Source organism: Odontesthes bonariensis, chromosome 10 (assembly GCF_027942865.1).
Source record: "Odontesthes bonariensis isolate fOdoBon6 chromosome 10, fOdoBon6.hap1, whole genome shotgun sequence".
NCBI classification, from domain to species: Eukaryota; Metazoa; Chordata; class Actinopteri; order Atheriniformes; family Atherinopsidae; genus Odontesthes; species Odontesthes bonariensis.
Window position 1 is genome coordinate 27,378,929 of NC_134515.1, and position 26,059 is coordinate 27,404,987.

The 26,059-nt window shown below is 41.2% G+C and overlaps 2 protein-coding genes across 5 annotated transcripts in view; both read right to left on the reverse strand.

Annotated features, from left to right (window-relative positions):
- Positions 1-19,409, reverse strand: part of LOC142389844 (synaptotagmin-2-like) — a 68,935-nt gene extending 49,526 nt beyond the window's left edge. For 2 of the 3 annotated variants that reach the window (XM_075475012.1, XM_075475008.1), the window contains exons 1-2: positions 19,215-19,409; positions 19,059-19,120 (exon numbers count right to left, since the gene is read on the reverse strand). The gene's annotated coding sequence lies outside the window, so the exon portion shown is untranslated. The remainder of the gene's footprint in view (positions 1-19,058; positions 19,121-19,214) is intronic. The other variant, XM_075475009.1, reaches the window with a different exon arrangement.
- A 3,704-nt stretch (positions 19,410-23,113) lies between these two features.
- oard1 (O-acyl-ADP-ribose deacylase 1) lies at positions 23,114-24,777 on the reverse strand. Of its 2 annotated transcripts, none has more exons than XM_075475741.1 (5): positions 24,484-24,777; positions 24,186-24,344; positions 23,785-23,843; positions 23,553-23,665; positions 23,114-23,424 (listed from the first exon to the last, which is right to left on the reverse strand). In XM_075475741.1, exons 2-5 carry the CDS (start codon positions 24,250-24,252, stop codon positions 23,277-23,279), a joined length of 387 nt encoding a protein of 128 aa, XP_075331856.1. In that variant the 5' UTR covers positions 24,253-24,344; positions 24,484-24,777; the 3' UTR covers positions 23,114-23,276. The 2 variants fall into 2 exon arrangements, with proteins under 2 accessions (XP_075331856.1, XP_075331855.1); XM_075475740.1 differs by having other exon boundaries at positions 24,186-24,351.
- Between the last annotated feature and the right edge of the window lie 1,282 nt (positions 24,778-26,059).

Here is a 26,059-nt window from a genome sequence, read left to right on the forward strand (position 1 = left end):
AGTTTTAACATTTCAGCTCTGACAGTTTATCCACCTGCGTATAAGAGAGTTAACACCGCTCACTTTTCCAAAACTAAAGGAGGTGTTACCTTTCACCAGATTCCTTAAGTATTCAAAAAAAACCTGTGTCTCCTGTTGGGCGATGGAAAGATTTGACCCAATAACATTGCAATATTTAACTGAGAGCATCTGTAAAGTAGACGGAGAGTCTGTTTCAATTAAGTGCTCATTAAAAACTAAATTAGACACTGACCTTTGAAACACAGTTGCACAGGGAAGAGGAGAGAAAGGTAGACTTGTGCTTTTAAAACATCTCTCTCTAATTAAAATGTTTCGAGGGTTCATTGAATTCCATTTAATCAAGAAATTGCCTCCAAACAACATGCCTTAATGATATCAAGATGGTTCTATCTTTTTCTTCAATTGGGTTTCAGCAAAGTATCTAGAGGGTTGAGCAATTAACCAGTTTCTGTTTTTCATTCAATTTTGGCTTCCAACTAATATGAAAACAACATCACTGAAATAAAACAGTTATGATGTTGCATTCTGTTCCACTATCAATCTCTCATTTAGTCCTTTGATACAAAGGCAATAAACGTTTCCTTTGAAGAGGTCAACATAGCTTAGCCCCCCTCTGCAGGCCTAAAATTCACCACAGCCTTAAAGGATAAGACCGGTTTTTTGACATTGGGCCCTTGATTTCACATTATAGCATGATGTTCTACTCACCCCTGCTTGTTGTTTGTCATTTGGAGCTGTTCCGAAGATATTCGCGAGGCGTCTGGCTGCTCTCTTGAGATATTCAGCCATGAAACGGTTTCCTATGGGCAAGCTCATACAGGCACAAACTATGCTGTTTATAATTTATTAATTACTCTACACTAGAACTGATAACGTGGAGGTGCGTCGCTTACTTAAAAAAATCCGGGTTATTGTAATTTTTATTTTTTTGTCGTAAAGTGGGTGTTACTGACGTCATCGTCGTGCTACTGCCACAGACAGCCCACAGACCTGCTGCCTATTTATTCATTCGGCTAAAATTCAAAATTAGTAACCCGGATTTTTTTAAGTAAGCGACGCACCTCCACGTTATCAGTGCTGGTGTAGAGTAATTAATAAATTATAAACAGCATAGTTTGTGCCTGTATAAGCTTGCCCATAGGAAACCGTTTCATGGCCGAATATCTCAAGAGAGCAGCCGGACGCCTCGCGAATATCTTCGGAACAGCTCCAAATGTTCAACAACAAGCAGGGGTGAGTAGAACATCATGTTATAATGTGAAATCAAGGGCCCAATGTCAAAAAACCGGTCTTATCCTTTAATACATACATAAGATTTTCTCGTCATGACCTGCAAGCTACACGTGCTGAGGATGTTTGTGTGTGATGTTAATCAAACCCAAAGAGAGTGCTCTCAGCTGAAAGATTTGTCAAGAGATTAATATCTATAGTCATTAGCTGCACAGCAGCTTGTACTCATGAACTATTCATACAATAAATAAATGCATTTGTATAAGACTCATCTTTCTGAACAAGTGTTCTCAAACAACAGAATTCTTAGCAATCACAGGTATAATCAAAGATAAGAGGATATATATTAGGGATGTCCCTGCAGCCAGACAGCAGTGCATTATCACCTGCCCTCACATAGCCCTGTAATCTGAGAATGGCATCAACAATCAATGGTGGGAGGGTAAAAGAAGACGAGACCAATCGATGCCTGTTAGAAACACTACGGTAATTGTGCACTTATCACTCCACAGCAGCAAACTGCCGTGAACCCAAAGGAGCCTGAGCTGGTTGACCAGTAGATAAAACTTCTAGGGGGTATTGGGGGGAAGAAAAAAAAAATCGATTCACCTGAAAATCCGGATTCTTATTTTTCTTCGATTCACAATTGATTCACGAGTTGGAAATGTATAGATTTATTACACATAATTCTTCTGTTTGGCACAGTTGAATAGAGTTTAAAGTTGTGGAAGCTATAACTTTAAAGTTAAGTAAAGCTGGAGATCCATTCAAAAATTACTGCAGAGGCTTAAACACTTGGGGTAACTGTCACACACAAGCCAAAGCGTACTTGATTTTATTTATCTAACAGTCTTTGTATTGTATTCAGTTCAAATTTTTATAATCTTTTTACGTTTTTTTTCTCTTTTTTTTACAAACAGCTATAAATAGGTGTATTATAACTCTATAATCTAAAAATACACTTTACTTTGCTTTCAAGCTTACTCCTGCTCTCTCCTAGAATTTGGTTGTTGTGATCAGCAGCAGTGTCCCAAAACCTCTCTGTAAATAACGATGTGAAGCACTTGGTGTCATGTGAGAAAGTACGAGGGTATTACAAAGTGTCATTACTGCAGGGGTCAAGAATACAATCACAAAAACTAAATAGCAGTAATGTGCAGTATTTGCAGGATTAACACCCTACAGCGGTGCTTTTAGCCAAATGGTTTCAATAGAATCCAAAGGGATTCTATGTTCAATCTAAATCAAGCATATTAGCCTGTGAAGAATTGCTAATTAGACAACAACTTTTGATGATCTTTGGTCATAAACCAGCATATTTCACCATCTTAAAACTTTATTTCACATTGGCGCTGGATGAAAAGTTAGTGTCAAAAACATGCCATCATGCCTATCCTGCTCAAAATTCTACACAAAATTCATCCAATGCAGTGTTAAGATATTTCATTCTGACAGACGGATAGGATGACAGTCTACTTAGTGTGATAAAATCCTTTTCACACCACATAAGAAAGTAACCCAAGAAGAGACTTTTGCTAGTTTCGCAAAGGAAAGTATCCAAATACTTTGCTGTAATGGAATCATCCAGATGTCTGTGTGAGCTGGCAGGTAAAACACAAACAATTTTTGGTCTTGTGCAACTTGCTTAATTTATTTGGCCAAAATACATTCTGAGTCCTCCAAAAGGGCCACACTTTCAAACATGGGTATGGTCTATGAGCTAATCAAATTATCCCAGTAGGATACTGCAGTGCCAACTAGGGAAGTGGAATGGCTAACAATAACTGCAGTGCCCAATGACACAGGCAGGACAAAAAAAAAAAAAACACAGCTTAATAATTCCAGGTTTAAAAACAACCACAGAGTCCCTATAATTTATTGCTTCCCAACAGATTTGAGCAAAGCTAATCTTCTGATAATTAAAAACCAGACAGCCTTGAAGAAACCCATACAACATACCCAAGCTCTCCACTTGACTGGCAAAATGTGAAATCTACACAGCTAACTGACTGTAGTCTATCAATAATTCAGGAAGAGAAAGGCACACAAAAAGTCCTGCACTCCTGGCTACGCAGCAGTAAATCACTGTATAGCACACCATCTGCTGCATGTCAAAAGCCATCGGTTGCTGTGTGCACAGGAGTGTAGTCCAGCCCAGGTTGATTTCCATTGTGGATGATAGATTAGAAAGTGCTGGTAAAACGCTGTATGATGGAAATATGCCTTTTCTCCACTTGTTTGCCATACACTTGTGTCATTTTTAGGCAGTGAACAATAATGATTTGGAGGGGAAACAGTAGAGGAATCATTTCTCTGTGTTTTATGGTATAAAGAAAAAAATATATCATTATATATTGAGACTCAGAAGATGGAATGCAACAATGATTCTGTGTCATCTTCAGGTTCCTTCATCATCATTGGTGTTTCAACACTTAAAGCTGCAGTCTGCAAGATTTGTTGTTGTCATAAGTAAAGTCCTACTTTTTGGCATTTTAAGAGTTTACATGATCTATCAGAACGCTTGAAGTTGAAAACGGTGACCTCCGTAGTCGCAAAATGCAAGAAATGCTTATTTTTTAACCGAAAAATAAAAAGTTATTCAACTTCCTGTCCCGCCCCATCAAAACACATGAGAACTCGTGCACGTAGACGTCCACGCCAGATGCGCCTACACGACTCCTCATTCATCAACTCACCTCTCATTTGCGATCATGGAAGACACAGTAAGTAGACTAGCCCGTAATGAAGTTCAATAGTCTAGATAAATAAGCGTGGGGACGAGCCTACCTTGTATCGGGCGTGCACAATCGGTGATTGACAGGCAACAGAGCCCAGCTCGTAAACCTGATTGGTTACCTTTTACCGGTCCGGTCTGCAATTTTGTAAACAAACCTGCTGGCTTTGGAGGGACCTAGCGGGACATATAGGGGACCTAGAGAACTATTTTTTTTTGTATTGGGGTATTTCATGTACTACTTTCAGAATCCCCGGACAGTTCCAGGCATTATGCTTGAAAAAGAGTTGCAGACTGCAGCTTTAACCTCCTAAAAATGTCCCATATTCAGACTTCAACAATGCAAAGCCTTCCCTCTCGGGACTAAAGGCTGGCTTGTCTGAGTATCCACTGGCAAAGTTCAGTTTGCCAGTTATGGGGTTCTGACTCTCAACAAAACAATTCTCCATATTTTATATATAAATACCACCGTTAAAGCAATACAATTTGATTATCATTTAGGATATGCAATTTTTAGTAACTTTTAGCAACAATTTTGATAAACAAGTTGACTTTGTGTTGTAAAAACAGAATTTCTTCCATTCAGTATCTGTAAAAGGTTCATGACTTAAATGACTTCAGCAGCATCAAAGCTGATCAAGTCACCACAGTTCTCATTATGCTGCTGATTATCAGCTATTCTGCATGTCAAACTCAATAGTGCGCTTTGTCATTCACCGGGTCAAAAAAAACGACCAATGTAATTATTTGTGCTGTATTTCCTGATGTCTCGTTATGAGACGCTTCAGCAGTAGTTAGTCCATTCTAACTGCTTTTAAAAATGTTGCGGAGGACCTATAACTCTGACTTAGTGTAACTTTAGATGAGTCATAGTTTAAAAAAATATATATGTTTTTCTCATAATGCCTGTTATGCAGCCCTTAATTTGAGCTTCAGTCCAAAACATTTTGCTCCTGTCTCTTTAAGACCTCCGCTTCTGTATTTTCATTGGTGACATTGTGGAAGCCTTTGCCTGTGGATACTGCCTCAGCCTTGAGTGTGCCAGTTTTAGGAGCAATCTGCAAACTTATAAAGTGCCACGAATTCTTGTTTTTTAAAATCAAATTTAAGATCAGATTTTATTGTCATGCATACACACAAAATTTGTCCTCCGCTTTTAACCCATCCAAGTTGGCCCCTGTTGACACACCCATGCACAGGGTCACACACTCATAGAGACAGATGCTATACACTGGAGGTGCATGGGGGTATGGTGCCTTGCTCAAAGAAGAAATGACTGAAGAAATCTCTGCTGAAATAATGTCAGATCATCACAAAATAAGAGGAAAACAGTTGGAAACCTGTTCAGAGCCTTCTGAAGCGTAAGCTTTTGGTTGTAAGAGGTTACTTTAACATTTATTTGCCTAATCATTTGAAACTTTGACAATGTTTAACGTAAACACCTATATTTGAACCATTACACAATATGTCAGCATAAATTGGTAAATGGAATCATTTATTCACATGAACCCTTGCAAATGCAACACTATTTTATACCATCATACATTTGCACTCTTTATATTTGGGGGTATATTTTGGGGCAGTTTGAGGGTTCAGTGTGTCCCCCCAAGAACACTTCAACACATAAAAGGATGGGGATTGACAGCTAATCTTTTGAATGAAAGATGGCCACTCAATCTCCAACACCGTAGACCCCCAAAAACCACATATTGTCTGTTTTTTTTTTTTTTTGGGGGGGGGGGGGGGGGGGGGTTCCATAAAAACTGAAAACGCCAACAAAGAAATGATTATGCACAGTTTGCTACCTTCCTCACTCAAAAATCAGAAAACTATGAACATGCAAATAATTGGACCTCAGTTCCGAAAGCTTACTTGTCACAAAATCCGAAATTTGTCACGAAAGTTGAGATCCTCGCACAACCTCTATGCATATCAACTGCATATCATAAGGTTCTACCACACAAAGCCGTATAGCTGGAGAGCCCATCCAGACCGCCTGTACAAGGGTACCCGGGATCTAACCATTTAAAAAAGCTCAGTAAAAAGGCAATTTGCCACTTGGAGGAAAAACAAACAGTTTTAAAAAAGACAACAAACATATGTCATGTTGAAATTAGTTCATAATGTTTCGTTTTCAGGGGTTCTGGTTTGCATTTGTTCAACGCTCCAACATTATGTCATCAAAATCCCACAAGGAGTGACAGCCTAGCAGGCAACACAAGCTGTTTCAAATGTGCCTCAATTTATAATGCACAGTTTAACTACTGTTGCAGCTTAACTTTCCAATTTGGATTCCTTTCTTCATTTTGTAATGTGAAAATGGTGAGGCGGCAAAAATGAAACGAACGTTTGTAAAGAGACTCCGAGACTTTTCCGCCGCATGCTGGGAACTAGATAAGGAGAAAATGTCAGTTTCGGTATTTGTGTGAATTACTCCGTAATTCACAGTTTGACTATGCTTTCAGACCGAGAGCAGCACAATCAGCAAGTCACAAGGGGCCCATTCATTTCTCATGGAGCCGATCACCAGAGAAACCTGGCCAGCATGGGGTCAAACGAAACGCATACCAGCTGAGAAGTCGTCCCCTTATTTGCTCGCAAGAAACAGATTTCCAGTTTTGTTTTTGTCCCCTAAGATTTGTTTTACATATAATAGCTCAGTCTGGAAAGTGAAACAGTTGGTGGTTTCACACTCAAAAAGTTCAATCTTACAACTTTAATGTACAAGACTTCAGGAAATGGTTTCATTACATCTGTAGTGGAAGCTCATGCTTCTACTTTAACTGGTTTACGTTAATTAGTGTCTCCCAGTAGGTCAGTTGGTACTTCCTGTCAAGATGGAGATACTAAAGCATCAGAACTAAGAAAGCAGCATTGGTAACTTTTAGATTAAACCAGTTTATCAGCTTAGATCAGAATCAGTCCTGATGAAGATCCCTAGGATCCGTTCAGGACACGTCAAACCTGATTTCTTCATCCACCACTGATGACAGCTGTCAAATGTAATTGCTTGTTTGATCACATGACCAACTGTTCCCTGCACGGGTGTGTCAACAACTTTTTCAGAAGAGAGAGCGAGGCAAAAAAATATTCAAATATCAAAGTCCTTTGGACACATACCAGAGAGTGGGTGCAAACCAGCCAAGTGCTGCATAAACAATATTCAGCACTGCACTGAAAGGCTCTCTATGGCATTCAGGTTTACATAACAATGGACAGCTCACAGGGCTGCACGTCACTTCCGGAGCTCCATGTGAGAAAGATTGTGGATGAAAAGCATCCATTTTAATGACCAGGAAAGGAAATGTTGCATGGCATCTTCTAAATAAAAAAAAGAAAGATCAGTTCATTTATAAAAAGTGATCTGAACAGGACAGGAAACAAACAAAAACCTGTTTTTGAGTTTGTGTTGAAAACAGTCACTGCTCAAGACTGATATAGTTCATGTGGTTGAGAATAGAAACCATGGATCCCTTGTCATGAACAATTTCATATTGGCTGGGGCTATTTAGGGCTGTTTGTGTGCGCATGTGTGTGTGTTTGGGGGTGTCTAGTGTTGGGTCGCTAAAGGGTCAAATGTGACAGACCAATGCTTCCAACTGACTTAAGGGTAAAGAGAGAGACTGGCCTCCAATGTGAACTGCAGCAGCTGGTTTTATAGTGGATAAGGAAATAGAAAATCAAAGTAATCTTGCTGTTGACTTATAAAAACAAAACACAGAGCAAAACCAGACAGTGGAACCGAATGATTCACTGAAGCTTTGCGTTTGTTACCTTCCAGCATACAGAAGGATACAAGGTCACAACAGAGGCCTCTTGTTGTTTTCCCCCTTTTTGTTTATCTATTTTTTCTCCTGAGCTTTCAGATATTGTACATGCAAGCTCTTGGCATTTAACACAGCTTTGCTTCAATGAAAAAAGACGCACATTTGGCAAGACAATGTACAATGGGGGTCTGAGCATGTTAATCTTTTTGAATACTCAGACCAACTCCAGATGAGAGTGACGATTGCAATAACGATGCTGTGTGAGGGTTTATAGAACCGTGCAAAAGGATGAGAGTAATTGTTTTGATCAATATAGTACAATGAATTTCGTGTCCTTCTTGCGAGGCCCAACTATTACCAGCCTTACCATGGGAGGTAATAGACTTTGCAACCCTCCATCATGCTCTTGGAGGCATGAACCAATTTGCTGTGAAGTCAATAATCTCATTGGGAGAGATCGAATCTGCAAGATTTTCCCAAACTTCATTGATACACAGAGTTCCTACCTCACTCTTTTTAGAGAAAGTTAAGTATTTGCCTGTTACTTTGGCTTGATTCTGACACCTTTGTGGAAATGCGGTTTGGCTAAAAACAAGCCAGCTGAATACAAATGAGCAGGGGAATGACAGCAGCACAATGACCTGAGTGGAGAATGAGTTAAAAGAATGGCTCAACACTGAGTGGAGCCCATTAAGCTTTACAAAGCACCATAAGTGACCTGCCACTCACACAACTTCAGTTATCAAGATAGTCACAAGAAACTGTGGAGCCACAATGCAGGAAAGTTTGTGAAGAAGCCCAGCAAACATGATTTGTTTGCATGGAGTTGTTGTTTGCCAAACACAATTTTTCTAAAATGACGTTGATATCTGTGTCATCATGCTGAGGTAAAAGAAACGAAAAAGGGCAAAGCTGGGATGCTGTTTAAAATGCGAATAAAAAACAGAATACAATAATTGGAAATCTCATAAACCAATATTCTATTTACAATAAAAACAGAGAACACTGGGCCTCATGCAAGAACATTTTCGTATTTTTATTCTAAATTTCTCTTACTTTTTTCGTAAGAAGTTTTCGTCCGAACATGCCACGTCAGATTCAACAAATGCTCTTAACTTCGGGAAAAGTGTGTAAACGACCTGCGTAAATGATGAATGCCACCTGTGCGTATCTAAGTTTACGTGCACGAGGATAGTAGATTTGCATACTCCACGCCCAAAATTATACCATATAAGGCTGTGCTTCCTCTCTCCTGTATCAGGACTTGTTGAGTGTTGAGTCATGAAAACGGCATCAAAGCGCAAAAAGAACAACTTTACGGGCTCTGAGACTGAAGTTCTGCTTTCAGAGATCCAAAGAGGAAAATCTGTCATTTTTAGCATGTCAGCAGTGGAATTACAGAACCTGCTAAAGCGAAGAAATGGGAAGCAATTACGAGTGCTGTTAATTCAATGCCACCTGTAGTTCGTAATGTCACCGAAATAAAAAAAGAAATGGTTTGATATGAAAATGGCCAGGCGCTCGATGACTGCAACTAAAGCCGTGCAATCAGTTGTTGCCTCATCATGATGGCACTTTGATGGGGTGGTCCATGAGGGGGGTCTTCTGGCACCACAGCTTCTGGTCTGCCTGGGCTGGTTCAGGTGGAGACCCTCGTTCATGGCATTATTGTGCATATCTGGCATGCCTTCTCTGGGCTATTTGCCCCCCCCCCCGCTGTATCGAGACACACCCACCTGGCCTTCAGCTCAGTGCGCTCCACGACAGCACGGGTGCTCTAATGCGTATATGTGTCTCGTGCTCCAATTATGATTGGCAGTCCAGCCACGGCATGAAAGTCCCTCTTAATTTGTACTTGTTGGACAGCGGTGTATGGGAATTTGATGTACCATGGGTGATAAACTGATGAGAGCTTTGATGACCAAGGGGAGCGCACGACTCACAGAGGACTGAGACACACCCGATCTGTCTCCAGTCTCCCTCTGAAAGGTTCTGTGGCCAAAAATCCAAGGGTGGTGAGGACCTGGGCGTGTGGTGGAATTGGGTTTGATCGGCATGTTTTTCTCTGGTGTTGTGGCTCTAGCAAGGTGCATATTTGCAGTAGCACAGTCTTTGAGAATCTTAATCGCGATGTCAGCCATTCGTCTGTCTCAACACGGTCTCTTCAAGAGCCTGACACACTAAGGCATCCAAAAGTAGCAAGACAGCCGCTGGTTACGCTTCCCGTTACAGATTCAAATGAACCTTCAATTAGAGCATAATTTAAGTCAAACAGAATAATGTCAGCATCATTATGGGGTATAATGTATATTTATTTATGTTTTCTTCAAAGTAATTAAATATAAAATCCATTAGTCAAGCAAACGTGATTTGAATAACAGCGGACTATTTTACGAAACTCCTACGACAGCTCTGGATCACTCGTAAATTCTGTTCGTACCTGAAAGAAAACGTAAAATACGAAAAGATTGGTGAATGCGCAAATTCTCTTAAATCACTCGTACGGACGATTTAAGAACAAATCTGTGAGTACGAATGGTTCTTGCATGAGGCCCACTGATTCATTTTGAATTCTAAAAGCGACCTCTCCAGGGTGTACCCTGCCTCTCACCCAATGTCAGCTGGCATATTTCAGCAAGACCATGCTAAACCGCATACTACATCTATTACAACAGCATGGCTTCGTCGTAGAAGAGACCTGGTGCAGGACTGGCCTGCCTGCAGTCCAGACCTTGCACCAAACTGAACATGTGGCATGTCATGAAACACAAGATACCACAAATAAAACCCAAGACTGTTGAACAGCTATAATCCTATCTCAGACCACAAAGGGACACCATTCCTCTCCCAAAGGTCCAGTGACTGTTCTTCTCAGTTCCCAGATGTTGGTAAAACAATAGAGGAAGCTACACAGTGGTAAACATGGTCCTGTCCCAACTATTTTGAGATGTGTTGCTACCCTCAATTTCAAAATGAGCTAATATTTTTTATAAAACAGTAAACTGTCCCACTTTCAGCATCTGATATGCATTCTATGTTCTATTGAGAACAGAATATTTCTTTATGAGATTTGGAAGTCATTGCACTCTGTGTTATTAGCATAGCTGCCTAACTTTTTTTGGAATTGCAGTTCTCTTAAGAATTAATCTGAAGTACGATAAACAACAAGTAAAATGTATGTGATGTATCCATGTCTGTCAGCACAATACAATCCACAATATGTACTTTGAAACTGTTCAATTTGAGTAAACTTAACTTCTCTTCCTTTTACTTTGATCCTACTATTTGCTATTTCTCAGTCCTACTATAGAATGCGTGGTTCTGTTTGCTGCCCCTCACCTGCACACTGGCCTCGAAAATCTCAAAGAGAAGAAAAGCAGCCTTCATGCCGAACACCTACTCACACAGCTAAAATATTCTCCCTCCTCTTCTCTTTCCAGTGTGCTTCTTTCTATCTGCCTTGCATCGTGTTCATCTATTGAAAAACTTAAGCTGTTGTACACCTGATCTGTGAACAAACTAAAAAGTCAAAGAGCACAGAGGGGTGTAGGTTTACAACAAGACTTCGACGTTCCTTTCCAGTGCAACCTGCGGTTTAAACGGATTTCAGGACATTTCCCAGCATGACACATTCAAAAGAATTTCAGAGATTGGGTTTATTTCAGAGAAGAGTGGCATTCTTTTTGTCTCCTCAAGGTTTTCTGTTGATGTTTGCACTGTTCCATGCGTTCTGCATGTCAGATGGAGGATTCTCTCTTGGCAACAGTGAGAAATGGCAACTCAGCTCTCCCACTGCTAAAGCCCGTGGAATGCAGAAAGAACAGAAAATGTCTCAACAGTTTTCAGATTTCAGTGGCCAGAAAATATATCTATAATGATGCTTTGTGTTGTTTCTCTGCATAGAAAAGACCTTCAGACTGTGTTGCCAGATGGAAAGAGAAAAATGAAGAAAGCATAGACAAATCCCTTACATTTGAATTTAAACACACTCAGACCCTTAAGGTATGTTTCTGTGGACAAGTGTTATCAGGCCATCATGGAGCTTGTTGTAATCATTTGGACAGATTAAAGCCATGTTCCCCAGAAAGCCTAACTTGCAGCTATATGAATCATCCTGTGCCTTTCTGGGGCTTCTACCATCAAAGTACAATTGTGTTTGCCTTGCGTCTTATATAGTTGTAATTTCGATGTGATTTTCTGGGTCCAGTGTCAAAAAAATAAAAAATCACGCCATATCTTTTGTACCAGCTTTCAAGCCGTGTGTAAAAAGGCTTGGAACAAACATGGGGTTCATTTCAGAAGTCTCTGTTCAATCCCTTAACCCTCCTGACAAGGGCAGGTCTGCACAGCAGCTTTTGACAGAAACAGCTCAAAAAAGAGCAGTCGTGTATTTCGACACTCACAACACTTAGTTTTTTTTTCTTCTCAAGCCTGCAAAGATTGACTTTAACGCAGTTAGGGCACAGAGGCTGGGAAGGCTCAAGCAGAGGAGTGCTCAGAACAGCTAAAGTGACGATGAGGTTTGGTGACAGAGGTGCAAAAGGAAGCAGTGCAATAAAGATGCGGTCAGTGGACAAGAAATATTGCCCTGGAGACAGAGAGCCTAAGCAGGTTTGTGAGTTCTGACAGCACAGAAGAGGAACATACTAATACCCATGAAAGCCTGAGTGCATTCAAAGCATATACGTTCAGAAAAACATAGTCACATCCAACCGCATACATGAGCATCAATGTGAATAGATACATTTTATATGTGAACTAAGCTGTTTGAAATTAAAACAGTACAGAGTAGAAGCCGTGCATAAAAGGGCCTAACTGCAGGTTTCCTGTAACAGCACACGTCACTTCACAAACAGCTCACACAATCTCACTATGTAAAAAGAAAAAGGGGGAAAAAAAGAAAGAAAACTTATAATCCGGCTAAATATAACTGCATCCCGCTGGATAAAAGCAACTCCCCCTCCTCCCTCGTGATCCCATTCAGACAGATGAGATGAGAATTACACCAGATGTGTCATATAGGAAGAGGTTTTGATACAAATTGGATGGTTAACAGAGCAGCGCAGCCAGCACTGAGACATTTGGCTGCGGTAGGCAGCTCAGTGGAGAATGATTGGCTTTGAGGGCCGAGGGGACCAGATGGGACGGTGGGGCATAAAGCTGGACCGCACGACTCCCTGTTCCTCTTTGATTTTGCATCAGAACAGCGCGGGGAGGGCTTACAGATATATGTACATATTTATAATGGTTTAAAAAGAGCTATCTGCTGTTCTGGCAGTATAATAACGGCCTGTTCTTATAGCAATTTATCTCCGCCTTTAGCTCCGCCCTCTTAACATTAATTATGCAGCTCAATGCAGCACTCCGAATCCCTGCTGGAGCTCACCCACACCACAATACAAAACCGCTTTCTCCCACTCTCTCTGTCTCTGTCACACACACACAACACACCAGTGTTTCCATATTTTTCATCATCTTCTTAACTGTTAGTATTCTAAAAAAAAAAAAAGAAGCAATTTATTCCAAACATGTACAATTACCTATCGCAATCTCTCTCCCATTTGCACTATTAAGCAGTCACACGCATTTATCCTTCAAAGCAACCACGACTACTCGCGTGAGACGCCTCACAGGAAAACCTGACAGTCCAGCCACGTGTCAAACACTCCATTATAGCATTACAGATATTTGATGTGAATGAACACAATTACAATAATTACGAGTTGTACTGCTATCTTTAGTTGCAGCGTGACTCACGAGCAGCGGATGGATATTTTTTTATTTATTTTTGTGGCCTCTCAGTCCCAAAGCCTGACGCCGATTCCAGTGCAAATCAGAGGCAAACAGTCTGATGTGGCGGGGCAAACACACTTAACAGCCCCAACACCTATCCGACAAGGTGTAATTGATTCAGCTGCTCAACAGCAGAGCAAGTGACAGCATCAGACCATGTCACAGGAAGCAGAGAGAGTCCTGAATCAGCCGCATCAGCAAAGTGGAGGGAAACCAGAGAGTATTCAGCGGGGAGGGGGGGTTGGGGGGGGGCTGTCTCGCTTTAGCCAACAGAACCTCCAGGACAGGCAGTGGGCGGGAGCGTAGCAACTGTTTATAGAAGCGGAAGAAAATGCGTCTCCTTCGTTTCCTTTGAGCTATTCACGTGATGAAGATTCATTTTACATTTGCTTGCATGTGTTCGCGTGCGTGTGCTCGTGCGCGACAGAGGGAGTATTGCCTGGGCAAAAGCTGTATAATTAATCCAACCGAATTTAAGTGCGAGGCTACACGGTGTCAGTCATTAGTGCACACTGTACTCTGGCTGACTCCTAAGTGCATAAACAACGGGGGGGTTTCTTCTCTTTAATAAGGGCCCACATCAGATAGAGGTCTTCTTCACAGTTATTCATGGCATCGTTATTTCTTATCTGTGAGACAGGAGGGCATAGTCGTGTTTTTCCTCTCCCATTGTTGGCATTTCAGCGAGTTCAATAAATACCTCGTCTATGTTTGCAAAGATGTTACCTCTGGAACGAAAGCAAACAGAGAGCCGGATGCCCCTGCTGGGGAAAGCATGGCCAGGGAAGGTGGGATCATTCAGCTGGTATCTGGGAAAGTGAATGTGTAACACACTTACATAATCCACAGGGAGCGTCAGTTGACTACTCCCTCCATCTACATGACAATGCATTGGCAGTCGCAGGTCAGTTGTTCTTGCCCGTCGCATTTCCACCACTCCTCTGTCAAAAAAACCAGTGCATCGTCCAATGTTCGGACTGCGCAGCGGAGGGCAAGAAGGTCTTTGCAAGGTTGCTGTTGATCAGCAGGCAGCCCTGTGTGCTGCACAGCTCTGCTGCTGCAGGGGTCTTTTCAGTGCATGGAACCGGATGGTGAGCAGAGAACGCAGCGGGGGCTGGGCACTGCAATGTACTGCAGTGCTCGTAGCGCTGCTATGCACACCCACTCTCTTCCATTCTCGCTCTGCCTGTGACAGTCTCTCAATCTCTCACTCTATCTCTCACTCTATCTCTCTAACCCTCTCTGGCCCATGCCTGAATCATTTGTCTTTCCTCCTCGCTTCCCTTTGCTCTCTGCGCTTTTGTCCTTTCCATGCCCGTTTTTTTCTCCACACTCCTGAGGTAGATTGTAATCCATGTCTCTTTTATGTTTCCTCGTTTAAACAACCCTGCCATCCTCCTTTTGCATGCACTCAGACATGCACACTTATATGCTGATTATATGAAGACGCTGGAGAGAAGCTAAATTCCCTGAAATACAAAGTGCATACAAAATGCAAATTAAGTGATAAAGACCACGTTTTGTGAGAGTGCGTTTAGTTGAATTTGAAGCAACGTGAAGAATGAGAGAACAGCTTGGGGTATTTCTGGGCTTACATAAAGACCAAAGGCTGACAGGGTTTTTATCTAGATTTTTGGAAATGGACAGAAATCTTGAATGAGTGCCTCACATTTGTTAAAACAAAATGTATTCAGCAAACACACAGATGAGTTTGCACATACTGAAAATGTTTCTGCTGCATGTGGTCACAAAACAGCAAACAACCAGAACAATAAATCGTACGATCAAAGTTGAGTGGAGTTTATTTGCCACTTGCCTTTCTTTCTATTCAAAAACGATGTTTCCGAAGACCTGGAACTAACACAGTGTACTTCCTGAAAGCCTAAAATCAACCCAGTCGGCCTCTCAGTCAGCTAGCTCACATTCGACACAATCAAATTTGTGTGACTTCAAACTTGTGGAGTTCAACAATGAGGAGCTGACGACGTTCTCAAGTTCAAAATCAAAATAGCTGAACCTCCCATCTCATTGATGATTCTCTCTTTTACAGCTTCAAAAAAAATGATTAAAAAGGATTTATCATACTTAAAAAGTTATTCTTAGACTGCCTCCTTAATATTTAAAGACTCACAGTCTTCAAGAAAGATTTATTCCTGTTCCCTGTTACCGGAGTTCAAACCGAACTGGGAAAAGGGCATTTAAACATGCTGCTCCCTTTGCATGGAAAATGCCAGAAACTTTAGAAGCTAAATTGCATTAAGTTGTACATGTTTTGAATGATTTACCCCTGGCATTTTGACAGCTCATGATAATGGCATGATATCTTGCATTCTTGATTTCTAATGAATTTTGAGTACCTTTTTTTTTTTGGAATGTCTGACTGTTTTATGTCAACTCTCCAGGATGCTCAAGTGAAACAGATCTCAATGAGATCTTCCAGGTTAAATAAAAGCTCTAACAATAATACGTTTTGGTCCACGCAGAGCTGTCAGACCCCCAACTACACTGGTCTCAACAACAACAAATACACATATATTCAGGTTTTCGTCCATTTAGAGGGCATCGAACAGGAGAATCCATCTAAACATGATAACTACCTGTCAAACCCAAACGCTTCAAATTGAACCTAAAAATATCCTAACCTTAAAACTCACCCTCTTCATCCAAACATTTAAAAATGTATGTTATCAAGACTTGGTTTCTTGCCTCCAAAGCATGAGCATTACGACACATGCGTTCAATGCATTCATCAAGGTGTCATTGGTGCATCCCCAATAGAGTCAACTCACCTCTAACACCTGCAGTGTCCTCTGTTTTTATCTCAACAACCTCAGCAACATTATTTGCTGAGCTTTATCGGCATCTCTTCTCGGCCTGACTTTTGGAACAGTTGCCAACTGTAGTAACAGCCGTTGCTGCTCTGCTACGTTGCCCAGACCATCATTTACATGGGCATACTAAACGCCCATGTCACACATGCTGGGACAGAGGGTGTCACGCTCAGAGGATGAGCAATGACAAGCCCAGCAGCTGCTACCTTCCTTGTAAAAAAAACTTCCTCCAAAGAGAGCTACACAAGCTGACGTGCTCATTTACACAACTTGCAATGTCTTTCCCGACATTTACTTGAGTTAGTACATGAACATGATCTGCAATTGCTTATGCTGTGGTGCGAAAAATCCTGAATTAAGTGATGGCTTAAATGATACATCAAACTTTGGTAAACATGTCCCAGCATCAATGTCTGCCAGTTTAAATCTGCCATTCTGTCTCGTGAAAAAAATGTTCAGCTTTCTCCACCTCTCGCACTCAAAAACTAGATATCCTCAAAAAGGATGATGGCCTGGAAGTCTTTGAACAGTGAGGGGTCTCATTTCCGTTTCCCATTAAAGGTTTCTGATCATTGCCATCTGAATGAGTTTCTCATTGTGCCAGCAGCATCCTACTGAGACATTTCCCTGGTCTCTCTCAACCCTGACATGAAACAAAGCTTTGTGTCACAGCTGGTGGCAGAGCTCTATGTACTCAAGACACTACAGAGTTTTACAAGTTGTTCCCAGAAAATTAAAAAACACGGCAGTTTTTTGTGTATTTTTTTTTCCTTTTGTAATGAATTATTCTGAAACATAACTGATTATAAGCCGCTGTTAGCAGACTGAAGGTCACATTCATGACACATGTGAATGTGTCTCATCTTTTGATGTTATGTCACGACTCAAATAAATCCATGAAATATCTTCATGTCATACTTGACCAGTCTTTTTTTGCTGCTCTCTGTTTTGTCCCACATGTCTCAGTCTGAGCTCTCGGTGATAAAGAAGCCGGAGGAAAACCACAATGGAGACACTCTCAGGTGAGACGTACAGATATAATAAAGGCAAGACAAGGACAGAGCAGAGGTGTTCAAACTGAACCAGAGAGTGACTGTGTTTCCAGAGTCTCTTGAGACTGTGTTCCAGACAAGGAGAAGTGGATGAATAATGAAAAATGTTTTCTTGCGTCATAAGCTGAAAAAGCAGAGGAGATGACGTGCTCAGCCAATGGCATGTGAAAATAGGGATTTGGTAATGTTTATAACCAATAAAATTCTTACACTCACGGAGCGGACGAAGAGTTGTCCGCTAATCCAACTTCTTACACTTTGGGATGCTTTGAATAACGCGAGGGAGGCTCTTACAAGGAGTAGCTGCTGTGTGCTCTGTCCATGGTGCTGAAACAGATTCGCTGTTCTCCAAATCCTCTCTGAATCTCTGCATATCAATTAGTCCTGAATAATGAGGATTAGTAGGATCAGCTAATTCTGGTCAAATTTATGTGTGTCTCATATCCACCATCAGAGGGTGAAAGATCCTGAAGTAGCCTTAATTCTGAGTGACATTAATAGGTTAGTACACACTGTGCTCTTCATCCTGTCTCAGGTTGTTTTTACAGTGTGTGCACACAAAACCCACAATGCATCCATTATTTCCTCCCATTCTGCAGCAGGTCGGTGTGTACAGACAGGAGAAATACACAGTGCCCACTGATGGACAGCATCAAACCTTCATCTGCAAATGATGAAGGTCAGATTGCAACAAATAAATAAAGACAGAGGGATGTAATTAATTAACTGTACCCACTCTTGAAGAAAGCTGGTGGTGAGTTCAGGATGTAAGAAAATATGGATTAATGAATTACATCTTTACCTCTAACGTCAAGTTTACTTTTGTTTTCTGAGTTCATTGTAAAGTTATGATAGACTATATCTTCAGTGTTGCAACACATGACTGGAGATACACAAATGCGATACTAATTTTGTTTTGTTTTGTTTTTTCTTTTAGTCAGTCATCCTGTAACAACTAATGAATTAGCCTACTCTAGCTGCAAGCTCGGAATGACAGGAGTCCCAGAGTACCGGATAAACCAAACAAAATCTAATCACCAGACTTGAACATCATCAGAGCCAATTCAGTCTGTTATCTAAGCAACCCCGCTGACACCCAGAATACACAATGACAGCATGCACGACAAAACTAACATGAATTGCAGCACTCTCTTCGCCACACTGAGCTTGTAAGAGTGCACTGAATTTGAAAGGATGAGGGGTGGGGAAAGGACATGGAAATAAGACAACGCAAACAGATATTTTCGAAGGATTGTGGCTTGTTTGAGTCGTTCAGCTTGGCACTAGCTGGATGCTGAGGCAGCTCCGCGCAGAGATGTAATGGGATACTGCAGCACTAGAGAACCGTGTGCACAGAAACTTGCCCAGGAGCATCAGGGAGTCCCGCACTAAGCTTCCCCCTCCCTTCCTCTCTGCCTCAGCCTGACACTCTGCTTTTCTGTCAAGTCTTTGTGATGTGAAAAACATTGAAGAAAAAGTATAAATGCCAGTACATATTCAAATGTTAATACTCGGCAAAGAATAGGAGAGGGTAGATAAGTGGAACATTCATGACAAAAAACACAAAAAACAACTTAAGAAGTGAAAAAGCCCTTCACGTCTGCTGTTTGAGGAGAATGTAGCCGCTTACCTTTTGTGCAGGACGCCCTCCTGAACGCTGAGCTCTCCCTCTTTTGCTCGGGCTCCGAGACACTTTGAGATAGAGAGAAAAATGGTCAGTCTCCCTTTACTTTCTCTTACTTCCAGATTCAGAATGAATGAGTCTAAAATAGCCCTGTGGACACACCTTTACTCTGTTCTCTATAAACTCTGCCACATATACACACACATAGAGATACCCATTCAAACGCACCCCAAGACTGGAGTACCCAAATTGATAGAGATCTGCTCAGGGGAGGGATAAAACTACACACTCTCACACTGCAGTTTTTTTTCATCCTCTTGCACACTCGCTCTGACTGCTTTTTTCCTGCTATCTTTGCCTGCACTGCCTCCTGATTGGCTCAGCAGCTCTTCAATAACATAAGGTCTCTTCTTTAATTGGAAGGAGGCCAGTTATGTGGTGCAGAAACCCTCCCGCCCAGCTCATCTCTGTTTCTTCCTTTCTTTTTTTTTTCTTTTTTTTTCCCAAGTGCCTGTGGAGAAGAGCTGAGCTCTGCAATTTCATACGCGTCGAGCACTGAAAAAAATAAAAAAAGGAATGGAGGACAGAGGGAGGAGGGGTGTATGGGAGAGAAAAAGAGTGAGAGTGGCGATGGGGGAGAGCATCAGAGGCGAATCAATGGACTGCGGTGGGACAAGCGGCGGCTGCATGGGAACAAAGAGAAAAAGGGGGGATATCAGGTGGGGTGAGAACAGGTGTGGATGTGCTGCTCTTCCCGCTGCAGCACTTTGACGGCAGGTCAGATGAAGGGACGTTTCCCTGCACTCACTGCAGCACGGTTAGGTGGCTCTGCTGCAGTGTGAGTCTGACTGCCAGGCAAGAAGGGGGATGGGAAGGGAGAAGGAGGAGGAGGAGAGCGGGGGCTGCTTGCAGTGATACTGAAGTACAGTCTTCCAGTCGGCCTGGTTATATGGGGGGGAATGGGCAGCGAGCTGCAGCGTACACACCACTTAATGCCTTTAACTCATAAATTATTAAAGGTGCCCCAAAGGAGAATGGGAGGGCTGCAGGCGGCTAACTACTGAGCCCATTCAGACGGTCTCACTGCCGCTGAGGTTTATGATAATTACAAACACCTGTGCATATTCACTTGTTAAATGGAGTCCGCTTTATTTAGATTGGTGAATTCTACTAATTAAACACAGAGCCCTTAAAGGGAGTTGTACCTTATTATGTCTCTTCTCTCCACTTGTTTTTCACAATGTTTTAAAAGGCTTTCCCCAGCTGAGGAAAAGGGATGTGCGGGATTGACTTTGTGGTGTCAGATTCCCTGCCTCTATTGTTTCGGTTTACCCCACTCACATCTGGTCCATTGTGTCCCAGCTGCACTCAAGAGCAGTACATGAGCAGATCAATAATGGATCATATAATGCTTCGGCCATCTGCATCGTGCCACAATGGGCACTCCAGAAGTTATATGATGCGCTCAGAGAAATGCAAGTGCACTGTTTGCTCAGTCAACAATATAAATGGCTGAAGGATGAATAGACAAAATTGAGAGATACCTGATGCTTCAGCTTAAATGCCCAGGTGTAAAATACCATACAGTATTGACCAAATTTTCTTTTTTGTTTCACATTCATCTTAAAATGCCATATTTTTTCTCATTGGTCGAACACAGTGTCCTTATTACTTCCTGTTTATATCAGTGCTCCTTGCCATTCAAGCCCACCTCTGTCTAACTGAAGTTATTGGACTACTAAAAATGCGCATATCGTTCTCAATAAGATCTCACTGTTGACAGTGTGTGTCAGAGTAAACTGCAAACCATCAGGTCTGCAGAATTGTCAGAGGACCTGCAAAACAGGATTTGTCAAGGCGCATATCTGAGGTATCACAGGAAAACTTATAAAGCATTTAAAGTGTCCTACAGCGCTTCTGCCTCCAAAATGTTCAAATGGAATATATTTGGGGCAAACAGAGTTCTTAGATCTAGCTGCCAAGCCACAGTAAGTATTCTGGGACATGGGGCTTTGGTCAGGTAGGACAATTTTTTTTACAAATCCGGTTCAGGTTTCCTGTTTGGAAATGGTGGGACATTACAGACGGACAATCAGCAGTGCACTGTTCCAGCTGTCTGTCTGGCTTTTTATGGTAGATTGGACTGACAGACACAATTCCTCATGAAACGGCACATGGGAGCCCCACTAGCAGTTTACCAAAAGGCCACCCAAATAGCTCTCAGACAATGAGGCAAAACTGTCTGATCTAATAAAATAAAGATTGCCTTAATTGGTGACAGTGCTCAGTGGCATGTGTCCGCATAAATCAAATCCTAAGCATCATCTCAGCAATACCACGCCTGAAATACAACAAGGTGAGAGCAGCATCGTGCTGTGGGGTTGTGTGTATGCTGGCTAGATGAGATGGGAGACTGGTCAAGATGGAGGAAAATATGTATGAAGCAATTATGAGAGAAAGCCTTTCCCACAGAGCTCAGTATTAAAGGCTGCTCAGGTGGCGGTCGACATTACAAAAACAAATTGCCTTGAAGAAGTGGCTTTTCGAAAACTCTTCTTCCTGACCAGAGCAACGGTGCAGCCAAATAGTTTCTAGAAAAGTTTCTCACTGATTGAAATTAACCACAATTACCTAAGTGGTAGCCATGATGAGAGCAGGTTGAATTTTCTCAATGCTAAGGAGCTTTAATGCTCCTTTCTCCTTTGGCACAGTAAAAGCTGGACCATGCTTTATGAAAGAGAGGGGGAAAGTGCCATCCCACAATTCTTTCTAAAATTACAAACATTGGCAGTTAATTATTAATGCCTTAATGTGATCTATATAATATAGTTTGGTAAGAATGCAACTAATGTGTATTTGACTGTATCCCAAGTCAGGATAACAAAGCAACATCCAGGGTAAAAAAAAAAAAAAAAAAAAAAAGAATTAACTAAACCTATTTAATTCAATTCAGTTTAATTAATTTTTATTTATATAGCGCCAAATACAACACGTCATCTCAGGGCACTTAAATAATAAAGTCCAATTCAAGCCAATTGGAATTCAATTCATTGTAATCATAATTATTTATGAAATAATCCAATTAATTCATATAGAGCCAATAAACCTACAGATGCCAAAAGCAGGAGTTCCTAAAATAGCAGCAAATGGATGTCGGTCTAGAGAGAACTCCATGTTGAAATTCCTGACTTCACAGCAGAGATAAATGCTTCCACTGTCCCTTTATAACAAATGTTTGGAGGCACATTTTTATATTCTATTCAATTTGGATTATTGATATAGAGCCAGTCATCTCAGAGAACCTTAATTATAAAACATTTGATCTGTATTAAGACTTAAAAGTTACAGACTATTAAGTGTGGCAGCTTTGAGTGACAAGTGTGTGATGTTGCCTCTACTCAGTGGAAACTAATTATGTTGACAAGCTCTCTTCCACACCACCTCTGCTTTGAAATCTAAAGTTGCCGTTTTCTTTTTAATTCAATTAAAAAAGAAAAAGACGACTGAACAAATCAAAGGGTGACGATGCGCCATCTATTGTCCACACCTGGACGCAGCAAAGCATCTCCTGACTGAGGGTGCGTGCATCTGTGCTCCCCGTCCAGCCTGGCCGAGCTTGAAGGTGTCTGCTAAGGAGAATGAATGATGAATTTATTGTCATTACACCTTACAGCATAACGAAATTACAATATTTCAAAAGGAAAGGTTTACTAAGCATCAAGATGACTCAAAGGAAGACTTGAAACTGCCATTGCTGCCAGAGGTGCTTTAAACAAGAACTAAAGGGTGTGAATGGTGTTTTTGATTCTGCCCATGTGAAGATTTGTACGTAATCTGTCAATTTTCCATTGCTATTGTGTGAAACTAAACCAAAGGGAATGTGTTAAGGCAGCCCTATTTACATCCTAATTAAGTAATAAAGCCACATGGACACGTTTTGGAAGCAGCTTACAACTAACCCAAAAATATAAAATCAAATTGCAGATCTGAGCCACAATATCAATACCAACGGACTGAACTGTACAATTCTGTGTCATTGACTTGCACAAGGTTCAGTTGACTTTGATTTGAACAAAAAAAGAACATTTTATTTCCATATATTCCAGAAAACAACATTTTCTCCACTAGAAAAGATTTCGATCTCATATTGTAAGAATTAAAAAAAAAAAAAAGTGCATGAAGTGAACATTAAAAAGAAAAAAAAAAAAAACATTTCCATTTAAATCATCTGCGCATGTTTTCCTTCATCACTGTGGTCTCTGCTCTCTGAGGAAGGCTGTACACCGTGATGGTGATGTTCGTGTGTTGGAAGACCTGCTCCAGTATCTTCGACACTTCTGACCACTCCAGTCTGTCCAGGCCACACCCGATACTGTCAGAGCGAGAGAGAGAGAGAAACACGCAGCTGAACCACACTCATAACTGAACCTACACAAGGACTTTGTGAATTTGTCAGGCAAAAAAAATAAATAAATAAAAAATACTGGAGCCGATACAAACCGAGGCATTGATATTCTTGTCACTCCGTTCTTTACACAGTGAGACTTCATGTCTTCCAGGCTCTGTCCCAGGCTGTCATAGGTCGGTTTGTGGCTGGCTTTTTTCTTTGTGATCTGTGATAAAAATAAAAAAAAAAATTGGGAAACTCACACTTGCAACACTAAACATAGTCACCCCTTCAATAAATTATCCAGTGCGCTATAACAAAGTTAATTGGCCGTGGCATTTTTACCAGATAGTAGACAAAGCGTCCATGACTTGTTAGTACAGCACATTGTCCTGTCAGCTTTTCTGTTTGGAAATAGGGGGGGGGGACAAAAAAATACATCAGAGCAAGATTTGATAAAAAAGATTTAACATATTGCTTCACACACCATAATGCTTTAAAAGTTAAACCTCACTGTTTTATTGGTAAAAAAACAAACAAACAAAAAAAACTCAAATTAATGTTCTATCAAGGAAATAAAAAAAACGAACAAATAAGTTGCTGTTCAGATCCTAACACGTGAAAATAATCACATTTTTCAGTCCTCTACATTATAAAGAATTTTTTGACAATGTGATCACATGGGATTCAGTACCCTCAAAATCAGTTTGACTCTTGATTCATTTCTCATAAATGAGTCAACTCACTCTGTTCCTTTAACTCAGGCACCCCGCCGAACCTCTTCTTGAACACCACTGCTATGCCTGCCCCCATGCGGCAGTCCTCACTTATGCAATGGGCCAAGGCGTCGTCTGCGGGGCAACTGAACAGGTCTCCGGTGACATATTTCGGCTTCCATCCGTCATCTGAAAGCTAGCCAGCAGGGGGCAGTATTACACCATGCGATCAAGTAGAACGACGGCACAAGAGGTGAACGTCTGCATCGATTGCAACCCGCTTTAAACACTTGTATAAACTGTAATTCAATGTACTTTCAGGTTTTACCTTCACTATGTCGGCCCGAGATGCTGTCTGAGTTCCGGACGACATTGACAACAGGGAACTATGGTCTTGTCGACTGACTTGTTGTTGTGCTAAAAGCCGTGACACACCGTAGAAAGTCTATTTAAGAAACAAAAACCGCGCAAAACTATCGGCATGCACTTTCAGTTGGAAGACTATTTTTTTGCAATGGAGTGGCTTTCATAAATACCAAAATACTGCCAGCCGGTTGCCTCTGTGATGCTTAATATGCTCTAGTTTCGTCGGATTGGAGCAGGACAGGAGCTGACACCAAAACACCGCCCAACCTGTCGCGAGAAAGCACGAGATTTTATGCAGGAAGCTTGTCTGCTGAATTTACCTGAGAGGGAAGGTTTTGTGCTGTTTGTTGGTTTGTTTGTTTGTTTGTTTGTTTGTTTGTCTTAAACAAAAATAAACAGAATATGTTCTCACTGAAACCCCTAAATATAATCCATATAAGTTAAAAAAAATCATTCATAATAAGCATGCCAATTTGATTTTTTTGTTGTACTGAAGTTTTTCACAACCTTGTGATGGAGAAGCCTTTTCTTTAAAGGCTGCAGACCCAGTAACCCTGATCGGGATAAAGTGAGTATAGAGAATGGTGGATTGTTTATGTTAAATCATGTCAAGTTATGAAAGGAATAGAGTAGAAATTACTCTATCCCAGGGATGTCCAAAGTCGGTCCTCGAGGGCCACTGTCCTGCAGGTTTTAGATGTTGCCCTGCTTCAACATACCTGATTCAGATTAAATGGATCTCTTCAACAGATTGTTAAGTTCTGCACAAGCCTGTTAATGTTGTCTTGATCTGAATCAGGTGTGTTGAAGCAGGGCAACATCTAAAACCTGCAGGAGCAGCCCTCGAGGACCGACTTTGGAAATCCCTGCTCTATCATGTCAAGATGCATCAAAACTCTTTGAGGAAAGTAAAATCCCATCATCGTCAACAGACCGTGTCTATTCACCCTAAGTGAGTGACAACACTTCTTTCTGAGGTTCAAGTGTGTTTATTGAATATCATGTATGCTTAATTTATGACACAAAACACAAAACAATATAGAATACACACTTTAAAATTACAGCATTTGTAAAACACAACAGAGAAACAAACCTACATCATCACAGGTAGCAGTAAATAAGGTCAAGACTATTGTTGCTCAGTTGCTCCACAGCTGGACTGAATGTGCAACTTCTCTGAACACCGGGCTCCTTTTGAAGCAAAAAAGCATTGTTGTGGATCTAAATCTTGTACAACATCATTCAGCGTAATGCCAGAATGATATGACATGTATATACAAATATGTACAAAATCAAGTGAATCATGTGAATGGTCACACATTACGAGTGTGTGTTTGTGTGACAGACTGACAGACTGACAGTCCAAGTTCCAGACTTAAAGCTGCCGTCGGCAACTTTTTTTTAGTCATATTAGCTTGAACTGTCATGGGATTCTGGAAGTAGAATATTAAATAGGCTGTTTAGGAAAAATCCCGAAATCTGTAGCTCCCTCTAAAGCCTGTAATCATGCTTGCAAAAATCGAGCGCTCCCGACTGTT

Bases quoted from the DNA above. Each gene is read 5' to 3' on its own strand.
- oard1 (XM_075475740.1), bottom strand. From the start codon at position 24,528: ATGTCGTCCGGAACTCAGACAGCATCTCGGGCCGACATAGTGAAG. The intron at 23,844-24,185 runs GTGAGTTGACTC...ATTTCCAAACAG, and splicing joins GCCTGAGTTAAAGGAACAGA to AAAAGCTGACAGGACAATGT. The intron at 23,666-23,784 runs GTAAAAATGCCA...TTTTTATCACAG, and splicing joins GACGCTTTGTCTACTATCTG to ATCACAAAGAAAAAAGCCAG.